The sequence below is a fragment of the Psittacula echo genome, assembly GCF_963264785.1.
Source record: "Psittacula echo genome assembly, chromosome: Z".
Classification (NCBI taxonomy): Eukaryota; Metazoa; Chordata; class Aves; order Psittaciformes; family Psittacidae; genus Psittacula; species Psittacula echo.
In genome coordinates this window covers 66,652,204-66,664,358 of record NC_137742.1, presented here as the reverse complement: position 1 = coordinate 66,664,358, position 12,155 = coordinate 66,652,204, and the positions used below count along the sequence as shown (strand labels likewise).

Sequence of the window (12,155 nt, the reverse complement as noted above, 5' to 3'; positions counted from 1 at the left end):
AGGCATCAAAAGTTCCCAGTGTGCAAGCTCCTAAAATATTACTGTACATCTCAAGCACTACATTAGAGATGCAAACTAATGAAGAAAATTAGTAAAACATTGAAGTAAATGATAACTAGTATGTGGCTTCATTTGGACTGGATTATTTTGTTTATGGGTATATAAGAGGAGGGTGGCAAATATCAAATTAATAAAGTGGGATAGCTGCTGATGATAATTAGGTGGTGATGCAAGAGTAAAGTTTCTAATGGGTCTTATCCCTACAAAGCTGCATTTAGTTCAACAGCTGACTATTCCGAGTGTTCCCTTACCTGAAATTTACAAATAGAAAATTCTAAAAGTTTAAAATTATGATAGTTCTCACTGAGGCTTAAAACAACCTGACTGGCTACAGTAAGCAGCTGAAAATAAATCTTAAATGTTTGTCATTTAGGAAATAATGTAGAGTCATATTCTGTCTGGAAATGTAGAGTGTGTTAGTAAGTCTTGACTGAGAATTTTAAGCGTATGAGTATATACGTATTAACATTTGTGCACTGAGGTACACTTAAATACTTTATTACTTAGTTTTTAAGTATACACAGAATAACATGAAGATGTTACAGGTAGGTGTAAAAACGGACTGTATTAGTACTGTAAATGCACAGAAGTTTTGTTAATACTGTTTTTTTGTTTTGGAAGATGGCATAGTAAACTCTGCTGTATTTCTACTATACAGCAGAGTTCAGTTCCTTCTCTGGTTTAAAAAAAAAAACCCCAAAACCAAACAAAAAACTGCCCAGAAAGTGCTTGTGGCCAAGTGAATACTTTAACTGTGATTAGAAAAAATTGATTTAATATCTGAATGTACTCTGATAAGGTGGCACCAGTTTCATCACTGTGATGAATAAGAAATCCTTCTTTCTCTCTCATTGTAACAAAACTCATTCTTTTTAATGTCCCTCAATTGTATCATAACAAAACCGTATACAAATTAATTCATAATCAGCATTCATCACTTCTGATCAAACAACTCTTGTAAATGCTTGCCATCTTCTTGTATTGATGGATTATTAGGAGATGGGTTTCTGTTGTTCTGCTATGAATGGTATACACGGAGCACGTTACTGTTATGACAGACTTTTAAAGGAGTCAAAGACTAATGTTGGGAAAGACACTTGAGAATACGAGTACAAAGTGTGCAACTGAAATTACATGGAGGATCCATCATAAACAAATCTGCAAAATCCCTCCTCACTTTCTTTCATGTCTTCTCCCGCATCCCCAAGTGGGACTGTCTTAAGCTGAATGCTAGGGAAATCTTGCCTCAGAAAAATGTTAATTTCTATTAGTGAATTTAATATTATTGGGCTTAAATGTCACTGTTCAGGGGCATGTGGCATGGCATGCGACAGAAATTCTTGATGTGCACTATTACAGGACTAAAATTAATCTTGTCTCTTCCCTCACACCTCCCAAATAAGGAAATGCCAGATATTTGTCCTGTTTACATCAGAGTTGTATTAGTAAATCAAGTTAAATTTCTAATCATGTTTATCTGAAAGGAAGTCCTACCCAGAGTTAAGTTGGAAACAAAATGTACTGAAAAGAGTTTTTCTATATAGAGAAAAAGAGAATTTAACACTTTACATTCAAACTTGCTTCCTTGAAGATCTAGGGGTATTATTCTGAGCAATGAGCATGCTTACTAGTGACACCGATACATTTTTGTTTGGGTTTTGGTTTGGTTGGGTTTGGATTTTTTTTTTTTTTTTTTTCCCACAGACATTTTCCTCACAGAAAAACATGAAAAGGATCAGGAAATGAACAAAGGGTTCTTCAGGAAAGCTTTGCTTTTCCTACATCTCTCCTTGGCTTTTGCATCATCCTCTCTTTTGTCCTTTTCATGGTTTTACTGGGCATCACTAAAGATGTTTCCTTATCAGACATCTTCATGGTTCTGAAACTAACTACTTCAGTGAGGGCATGAAGGACCAAAGTACTAAACGAGAACCCTTCTCATAAATAGGAAAGTGTTAGGAATATTGTGTCTTCTTCCTGGTCTGTTTGAGCTTTGGACTTTATTCTGTTAACCTGCAGTATATGTACTTCTAAATGTATACTCTTTCTTTGAGTTTAAAATGCTCTTTTTGTGATCGAATTGCCATTGTTAGCATGTGGCTAAACAGCAGAAACCTCTGGATCACTGAGTAACCTATCTGAATCAAATAGTAACCTATCAACTTGTCATGAAACTTGTAGTCTGCCATGCTTCTTACGCTCAGCACACGGTTATGTCTTTCCTCTGAAGCTGCAATTGTAGGAACACTCAAAGTCTTTCTTTATAGATCTGAGTAATACACTACACAAACAGAAGGACTGGATTAGAAGACTTCTCTTTAGTGTAATCAACTATTTGATCTGTGTGTATTATGTGTCTCATAATGTTTTACCAGTAGGCAGGGATGTCCTTTTCTGCAGGCGTGTTAAAAGTCTTGCTGTGCAGCAAGTGCTACTCTGTTTTGCGTTAGTTTTCCTGTATTCAGTTTTCAGGTAATGTTTGCCCAATGTACCTTCAAAAACAGTTCTCTTATAGAATTAATACAGAAATTTGACAGACTTACATTAATACCCCTGCTGCTCATGACAGTAGTCCTAGTTTAAAATAACCTGAACTGCAGAGCAAGATTTTCTTTTCTGAAATTAATCCTTTCCTTACTATCTGCAGCAATGCATTGGACTGAAGCTAATCAAATCTACAAATCAGCATAAGTAGAAGGGCTAGAAATAAGAGATAATTGCAGCTAAATGTGCAAAAGATTTAGATTTTTTTTTTTTTTTTACATCATCTAAGAGGAAGATGTTGGCTTTATTTTCTTAGATGTTTGGGGTTTTTTTTTCCTACAGGTGAGGCAGTTTGCTTCTAGATTGTGGATAATTTGAGCTAATCAGATTTGCTGTCCATGTATTTACTTGTACTGTAGCTGAATTTGTACTGGTTTTATACCAACCTATTTAAAACTAGATCATGCTCAGCATTTTATCTTACTATCCACAGTTAGCAAAGCAAACAATGCAAGATAAGTACAACTATCAAAACAGTTAAGATAATTCCATTAATCTTCATAGCGCATTGCATACTTGAAATTTGGCTTTACTATCTGCGTAGTCTTGGTTATCCAGGTGCTTGGAAGCCAGAGAATAATGTTATGGTATTTGCTGGGATTTAAAAAAGAACCTACAAACATTCTCTGTCTTTGTTAAAGTAATGCTTGATCTATGGCATTTTTTTAAAATGCAAATATCTGTCTTCATTCAAAACATTTTGGGATTATGAGACTGTAACATGTTTGCTGTATTGCTTAAGTGATTAATTTCCACTGGTTTAATAACTTGAATCATGTCTCTAGTGGGAATTTACCTAGTTTTGACTTTCAGCTAGTGCTTTTCATTGGGTGGGAAAAAAACCAAGCTAGCCAATATGATATGAAATATCAATCTAGCCCATACAGAGGCCAGCAGTAGATGCACAAGACCTAGAAATCTAGCTTGGATATCTTTGAATATCCTCCAGCTGCCCTCCATCAATTTATAAAGAACAGCATGAGCCAGCAGTTGCATTCAGGCTGTCATGTTAAACAGATGTCAGTGAATATATTCGTAATTTATTTTTATTTTTCAAGCTAATTCATATGTCCTCATCGTAACCCACTCTCACATCCACTTTACCCCACTGAATAATTTTGCATTGGCAGCCAACTGTTTATTCCAGAATGACTTCCTCATTTATGAATATATCAAAGAATACATTCTTGTGGAGTCTACTTCTGCTTTCTTGCTGTTGTGGAAATGATTAAGTGCTATCTGGTCTTCTAAACCCTGTGAGTAATCTGAGAGGATTTTCTCTGTGACACCTTAGTTTTGTGTTTGGTTGTAGGTGATTTCTTTGGTGTGGTGTTTTCAGGGGGTTTATTTTGGGGTTTTTTTTCAGATGGAAGTGACTTTTCAACAAAAGCTGAATTCATTCTTCCTGGTGTACCCATACATCCTGTTAGTTTTGGTTTATTTATGGTTTCAACTTGGCCACTGTGGAAGTAAATCCTGCTGGTAGTTTCTGGGTATTCCTAAGACCTCTGTTTAAAAAAAGAATAAAATAGAAATTGGGGAAATAATTATTTCTGTGGTGTCAACACCAACTGTAGTGATAGATTACGCCCCCAGACAGTCTTGTGACTTTGTGTTTGAATTTCACTAGAATTACAGAAAAATCTTGGATAAATATTAGGTCTCTGTAGTGACTTGTTAATATTTGCTATATGTATTTGTAGATTCCTGTTCTAATACCTGTTCTACTTCAATCTGAGACTGTTCTTCAAAACCTCTCCTACATAAAAAAGGATGCCTCGCAAATGGGGAATGTTCTTCTGCAGTGAACTCTTGATGAGGAAGGAAGGGTTATGGCCTTATCTTCCCTGTGTGATTATTTTATGATTCTATCATCTATCAGCTGTAGACTATTTTGGCATGATTTCCTCTAGTTATATTATTAGTATGTATCCATTTAACAAGTTGTTTTTCTGGCTTTCTGTCTTGTCTCACTGCAGTTCTACCAGTTTGCTTGGTTAGTCTGTTGGATTTAGTATAAGAAATATACTATACTGTATTTGGTATTAGTAATTTGGAGTTACGTACATGCTGCAATTTCTTGTAAAGTACTTCTCTGTTTTATCTCCTGCTGACATTAACAATTAAGAGTCTTTGCTAATACCAATTCCTTGTAAAATTCTCTTAGCACTATGATCATCAACAGGGAGCGCTTAAGATGCTGGGGGACTGAGATACAAGGAACTGCCTGACTAGACTCTTCCAAATATTATTAGATTGACTGCATAATGAATATATTCACACATCAAATTGAATTATAAATTTTTTAGCCCTACAATAAATATGAAACTGATTGTATTGTCAAATATTTCAGATGAAAGCAGTGTCAAAATTACAAAGGTAACCTTTTACTTCACAACATGTCTGGATCCAGGATGTTTGTATAACCTCCTGCCTTATTTTTTAACTACAGGAAGAAATGTCATTTCACCTCAGGTCTTCTGTCTCATTCAGAGTAAGACTGTCACAAGGTCATAAGGAAAATGACCGAAAGGAAAACAAGTGGAGAGGGGACCATACTTCTTACTAAGACACTTTAATGTCACGAAGTGGTAGTGGACTCAAACCCTGGTTTTGTTACAGTGTTTGTATAGAGCTTGAAAATATAGATCCAAGTAAACTTTTAGAATTAATAGATTGATTGGATTTAATCCACAGAATAAGTTACCTGAAGTTTCACACAGAGCTAGACAAACATAAAAGGAATCCTCACCAGAGTTTTGTTTTCAAGGCTTATTTTTTTAACTGCAAATTGCAATTTCAAAAAGTAGTGCTTGAAGGTTTGACACTAGGCACTGGTGGGACTGATGATGGGAGTTTCCTGCAGTGATTTAGCATTTGTCTGGTTTTTATTTCTGAAATTGTAATTTAAAATTGCAATTTTAGGAATTAATCTAAGGATTAATAAAGGAATAAATCTAAGCACCTTGAGCAGTTCCACAAGTATAAACTTTGTTTAGTAGTTTAAGCCAGAGTGTGTAAAAGTGTTTGTAACATTTTTGATGGTTTCTTAATGGGAAGGTGTCTGTGACTGGACTTAGCTGATCCAGACTGGACATGTTTACTGCAATTGTGGTAGTCACTTGTGTTAGCTTTTGATGCCTATAGTGCAGCGAGAGATTCTGTTTAACTCCTGTGTTTTTAATACTGCTGAAGTATTGCTCGTGTTGCTGTAATTGGCACTTCTATACGCTATCACATAGTCAACTGAGTTATGTCTTCACCCTCTCTGTTAGCGTGAACAAGAAAATGCAATGGCTCACCTTAAAAAACAGCAACAGGAGTTGGAGCACATGAGGTTGCGCTACTTGGCAGCAGAGGAAAAAGAGCTGGGGAAACCAGACCGTCAAGAGTTAGAGGATATCAGAAATGAACTTAACAGGTATAAAAGCATTTGTAAGGTTTGAGATTTGTTGGAGTTTGTTTTGGTTTCATCTTTTTGACCCCTTACTTCTCTTTTCTTGCCATGTGCCTTGAAATGGGAGATGCTTCAGAAGCTAGGGATCAGGTCAGGAAAGCTAGGGATCAGGTCAGGAAAGCTAGGGCCCAGTTAGAACTGAGTCTGGCAAGGGATGTTGAAGATAACAGGAAAGGGTTCTATAGATATGTTGCAAACAAAAGACAGACTAGGGATAATGTGGACTCTATGGAAGCTAACCAGGAGAACTACCTTGAATTTGGAGAAGGTTGAGGTTCTCAATGACTTTTTTGCCTCAGTCTTCACCGTCAGATGCTCTGACCATGCTGCCCAAGTCTTGGAAGGCAGATGCAGGGACTGTGAGAACAAAGACCTTAGACCCGCTGTAAGAGAGGATCAGGTTCAAGATCATCTTAAGAACCTGAATGTGCACAAGTCCATGGGACCCGATGAAATCCATCCACAGGTCCTGGAGGAAATGTTGGATCAGGTTGCTAAGCCACTGCCCATCATATTTGAAAAATGGCAATTCTGGATGACTGGAAAAAGGGGAAAATAACCCCATTTTCAAGAAGGGGAAAATGGAAGGCCCAGGGAACTACAGACCAGTCAGTCCCACCTCTGTGCCTGGCAAAATCTTGGAGTAGATTCTCCTGGAAAGCATGCTAAGGCACATGACAAACAAGGAGGTGGTTGGTGACAGCCAGCATGGCTTCACTAAGGGGAAATCCTGCCTGACCAATTTGGTGGCCTTCTATGATGGGGCTACAGAAATGATGGACAGGGGCAGAGCAGCTGACATCATCTGCCTGGACTTAATGCAAAGCGTTCGACACTGCCCTCCACAACATTCTTGTCTCTAAACTGGAGAGACATCAATTTGATGGATGGACCACTTGGTGGATAAGGAATTGGCTGAATGGCTGCATGCAGAGAGTTGCGGTCAACGACTCAAATGTCCAATTGGAGATCAGTAACGAGTGGTGTCCCTCAGGGTCAGCATTGGGACTGATCTTGAACATCTTTGTTGGTGACATGGACAATGAGATTGATGCACCTTCAGCAAGTTTGCCAATGGCACCAAGCTGTGTGGTTCAGCTGGTACACTGGAAGGAAGGGGTGGGATCCAGAGGGACCTTGACATGCTTGAGAGGTTGGCCAATGCCAGCCTCATGAAGTTAAACAAAGCCAAGTGCAGGGTCCTATACCTGGGTCAGAGCAATCAGCACAGCTACAAGTTGGGCAGAGAAGAGATTCAGAGTAGCCCTGCGGAGAAGGACTTGGGGTGTTAGTTGTTGAGAAACTAAATATGAGCCAACTTCAGTGTGCACTCGCGGCCCATAAACCAACTCTGCTGCATCAAAAGGAGTGTGATTAGCAAGTTGAAGGAGGCGATCCTGCCCCCTACTCTCATCTCATGAGACCCCACTTACAGTACAGTTCTGCTGTTCTTTAACATAAGAAGGACATGGAGCTGTTGGAACAAGTCTAGAGGAAGACCATGAAGATAAGGGGACTGGAGCACCTTCTTTGTGAAGACAAGCTAAGAAATCTGGGCAGATCAGCCTGGAGAAGAGAAGGCTGTGTGGACACCTGGTAGCAGCCTTCCAGTATCTGAAGGGGGCTACAAGAGTGCTGGAGACAGACTCTTTATTAGGGACTGTAGTGGTAGGACAAGAGATAATGGGTTCAAACTGAAACAGGGGAAGTTCAGGATAGGTAGTTCTTTACTGTGAGGGTGGTGAGGCACTGGAACAGGTTGCCCAGCGAAGCGGTAAATGCTCCATCCCTGGCAGTGTTTGAGGCCAGGCTTGACGGAGTTTTGGGTGACGTAGTCTAGTGTGTGGTGTTCCTGCCTATGGCCGCGGTGCTGGAACTAGATGAACTTTAGGTCCTTTCCAACCCTAACTATACTATGATTCTGTGAAATCAGGATAATAATTGGCTGTCAGTCCAGTGAAAGAACACAGTTTAATGCCCCTTAGGTAAAGATTTCACATTTATAAAATGTAACAGTACTGCAATATAGAAAATCTATGCTTAAGGACACTGTACCTGTTTTTTATGTTACAGTCATAGTTGTACAGCATCAGGCTTTTTTCTGTTTTAAACCTTCAGTTCTATGGATAATTGCTGCATTAAGAAAACAAAGTGTTCATATTTCAAACACATTAAAATTGTAAATCTACCTAATGTTGTCCTCCAAAAACTTGTCTGCAGTAATTCTTGTACATTGAACCCTGCTTGAATTATCAGAATGGGAGCCTTGATAGCAAGTATTTGTTACATATACATATAGAAAAGGTATTGTCAGAATGTAAGTATGAAAACATATTGTTAGAATTTAAGTATTATATTATGATTTCTTTTACTTATGGTTGTTTTTCCCAAGTGAAAGGGTAATTTTTTTGCCTTTTATAGATTTCTTTATTTTACTAAGTAGATAAATAACCTACAGACTTAATATGAACATAATCAGGTTTTTAATACAGCTCATCCTTTGATTCTTTCCATTTTATCAACATCAGGCTAAAGCAACAAGAAGAAGAAAGAAAGCAGTTGCAAGATGTTAGAGCTAATTCTGCTGGTAGAGTTTCTAATTCTAGAAAATTAAATGAGAACATGGATGATTATCTCTCTCGTCTAATAGAAGAAAGGGACACCCTGTTGAGAACAGGAGTATATAATCATGAAGACCATATTGTGAGTGAACTTGATCGTCAAATCAGAGAAGCTATTGCGAAAAGGAACATCACTAAATAAAAACAAACAAAAAGTTGATAAAAAGAACCAAAATTTGAGCAGAGTGATTTTATAAATCTGTATTACCTTACAAGTACATAAAGTAATGCTTAATTTTGCACATTATTGTTAGGTCTTTCTGAAGTGAATGTAAATATTTGCAAAATGTGAAGTTAAGCACAGTTTTAAGTTTTATGGTGGTGACAGCTGTTTTTTAATGTTTTTATACTCATACGTATACAGATGTAAATATCTTTTGTGGTTTCTTCTGAAATGTTTTCTACCTCTTTTTGCATCACCATGGCTATATTTATTTATAATATTTTTAGTATGCATTCTAAGATTGTTGGTCCATATTGTCATAATTTCATTCAATTTTTGAAAAGATTTCTTCAGCTGTACTAGGGAAAGTGACATCAGCTGTTTTCCATGACAGAACTCTTAATTCTGAAGCAAAGTGCAGCACCAGCCAAATGTCACTTTTTTACTAAATCACAAAATAATCAATTTTGGCTTCTCTAACTGTAACGAACTAACATGACTAAGTTTTGTAGTAAGTAAGAGACAAGGCTGGGGGCATGTCTCTGAAACTTTATGAAACTGAAACAGAATCAATTACTAAGTAACTAGGTTGCTTGTACAAGGTAGAAAATCCTAGCAGTTTTGTGCTTAGACCTATATGAGTGAACCCAGGAGTTCAAAAATATGCATGCGTTCTTACATCCATCCCTAATGAGGAAAGATACTTGAGGCACTACTTCAGTGAATTTATACACTTTAAATTCTGAACACACACACACACACACACACACACACACACACACACACACACACACACACACAAGAGCTTTCCTAAGTAAGGATGTTTTCCTTAATCAAGATCTAACCACTTTGCCCTTACTTAACATATATTTCAAAGCATATTATTTCATTACCACTTAACTTGTATGTAAGGTTTTGTTTGATTATGGAAGTATGAACAGAGAGCAGTCTCAAGGTGCTCAATTCTGCAAAAAAGGTTAGTTTGTTAGCATAATCACAATTGAAAACATTTTGGTTTCCAGCTTTTGTTCTATTTCAGTAATTTTAAAATAATTCGTGTGGATATCATTACCTTACAATATTGTGCTTTCAAAAGGCATTTTTGCCTGTTCTGTAGGCACAAATGTTTCTCTATTAGAATGCCAAGTACTGAAAACATCTTAGGATTTGTTACTTTGAGAATGAAGCAAGATACCAATGGAAAAAAATCTCTTTATATTTTACAAAAAATGAGTGAGCTTCCATAGATGTGGCTGTATTCATGTGACCTTTCTGTTTTGTATGGTATTAATTATAAATTATTTTTTTAATATTGTATCTGGTTTTGCCTCTAGGTATATTGGTTTTCCTCCTCCTTACCATGGGCATATCTCCTGTTAAATAAACTATTTATTCCTTTAGAGAAGTTTTAAAGAAGCCGTATAAACACAGAGATCCTATTCTGCGAGGAATTATCACTTTTCAATACCAGATTTCGTACGAAGTGCTTTTCTAATACTTCGCATGCTCATGTATTTTTCAAATTAGTGTGCTTAAAGAGATCCCTCTCCACTAGCAAAGCAAATTACACTTCCATAAATCCAATACAAATCCTTAAAAATAATTTTGCAACTTTTCTAGCATCATGGCTTTGTCATATCACTGATGCATGTTCATACGCTATTACTGCAGATTAATTGGGGAGCTTCTATTTTGACAGGAGACTTCTTTTTTTCTGTTTTTCTTCAAATGCTTGCTCACTTGCTGGAAGTGTAGTTTCTTCTTCAAACGCTGGAGGGTGCCTTAGACTTGAAGATCACACATTGTGTTGACTGAATTTTTGTAATTGGTGATTTTACGAAATGGTATCCTAGGACTTTTCAGGTGTGTTACTTTATTAAATAAAATTGAAAATTTTAATAAATATTAAGGAGTTTGTGTCTGGTTTGTGACTGTATTTGAACAGAAGGTTTTGTTTCCTGTTTCTGGTAATGTAACAGACTTTAGTACTTGAATTAATGATATTTACAAGTTTACTTTCAATGTTAATTTCACTTTTTAATTCCTAATTGAGTCTCTTCCATGGCTTGCGAAGAAAACAGCAGTCATGTTGCTGTGGGGTTTAAAAAGAGACTACTTGGGGGAATTTTCTTTGTAGTAAATCAAAGTATTGAGTAAAATAAAAGGTAGAACACTTTATAAACCTGATCTATAAGCCTAATTAAAGCTATTTGGGTCCATTTTGTTATTTGGAAGATCACTACTTACAAGGTAAGAAGCATGAATTTAGTGATTATTAAAAAAACTTATTTAGCAGTTCTGATTTGTAATATAGTTATTACTATGTGATCTTGTTTGTATCAGAATAAGAAAAAGAATGATACTTTAAGATTGATATTTAATTTTTTCCAGCACTATTTTTCTGTGCTTCTTGATGCACTCAAGAAACAAAATCTATATTTGTAGTAGATATCTATAGCACAGATAAGCTTGATAGTATTATTTTTTAAAAATATATTTTTTTATGTTGGGTTCTGTTTGCCTTTTTATTGCTTCAAAACAATAGTAAAGGTTGTAGCTATTCAAGTGAAAGAAACAAATACAATTTTTTAATAAAAAATCTCTTAGAATTTTTATCTTCACCTCTCTTAATGGCAATAAGGAATGCCATTTAAAACAGATGCATGGAACCAGGACTGAACTCATAACTCACCCAGCGTAAAAAGACTGCTGGAGATGAAGCCCATGTTATGGGTTCACTCCTGGTTCGAAAAGCGGGCGGGAAGAGGAGCAACATTTCAGCCCTTGTGGCATTCTGGCAAACTCCTGCTGTTGATTATAGTGCACCCAGATTTCGCGAAGGAAGTTGATGGAATTATTTCAAAACAAGTACTCTTACCAATATGTTTCTGTGAAAACAAATGCCCACAAAAATTACTAAATGGGAGGTGTGGGGTGGGGTGAAGGGTGTTCTGTGCGAAATCAGTTCCATCTGCTTTAAAGTTCAGGGCCAGAACTGGCAGTTGGCTTTGGCTAAGGAAACTTCAGTTATATCCTGTATTTCTCCAATCTAGTCTTTTAAAAGAGGAGAAGCGTTACCCCTATAAAAGTGAGAACAGTTAGAAACACTGTTCTTTTTTATGATAATTTTCAGGCAGCATATCCCCTCCTAATGGTTCTTACGCTGGGAGGGGATTTGTTATTACCAATCTTTACTATCAGAAGAGTTGCATCAAATTGTTTAGTACAGGTTGAAAATTGAGGCAGAGAATCTGAAAGCAATATGTTTATACACCTTGATATGGAGCATTAGCTAAGATTTTCAGAACTG

At 36.7% G+C, this 12,155-nt stretch overlaps 1 protein-coding gene across 4 annotated transcripts in view; it reads left to right on the top strand.

The window, feature by feature from the left end:
• CEP120 (centrosomal protein 120) overlaps positions 1-10,735 on the top strand; it is a 45,820-nt gene extending 35,085 nt beyond the window's left edge. For all 4 annotated transcript variants that reach the window (XM_080637299.1, XM_080637298.1, XM_080637297.1 and 1 more), the window contains 2 exons: positions 5,880-6,025; positions 8,590-10,735. In XM_080637299.1, coding sequence (XP_080493425.1) covers positions 5,880-6,025; positions 8,590-8,824 — 381 coding nt within the window. In that variant the 3' untranslated portion in view covers positions 8,825-10,735. The remainder of the gene's footprint in view (positions 1-5,879; positions 6,026-8,589) is intronic.
• Positions 10,736-12,155: the final 1,420 nt, after the last annotated feature.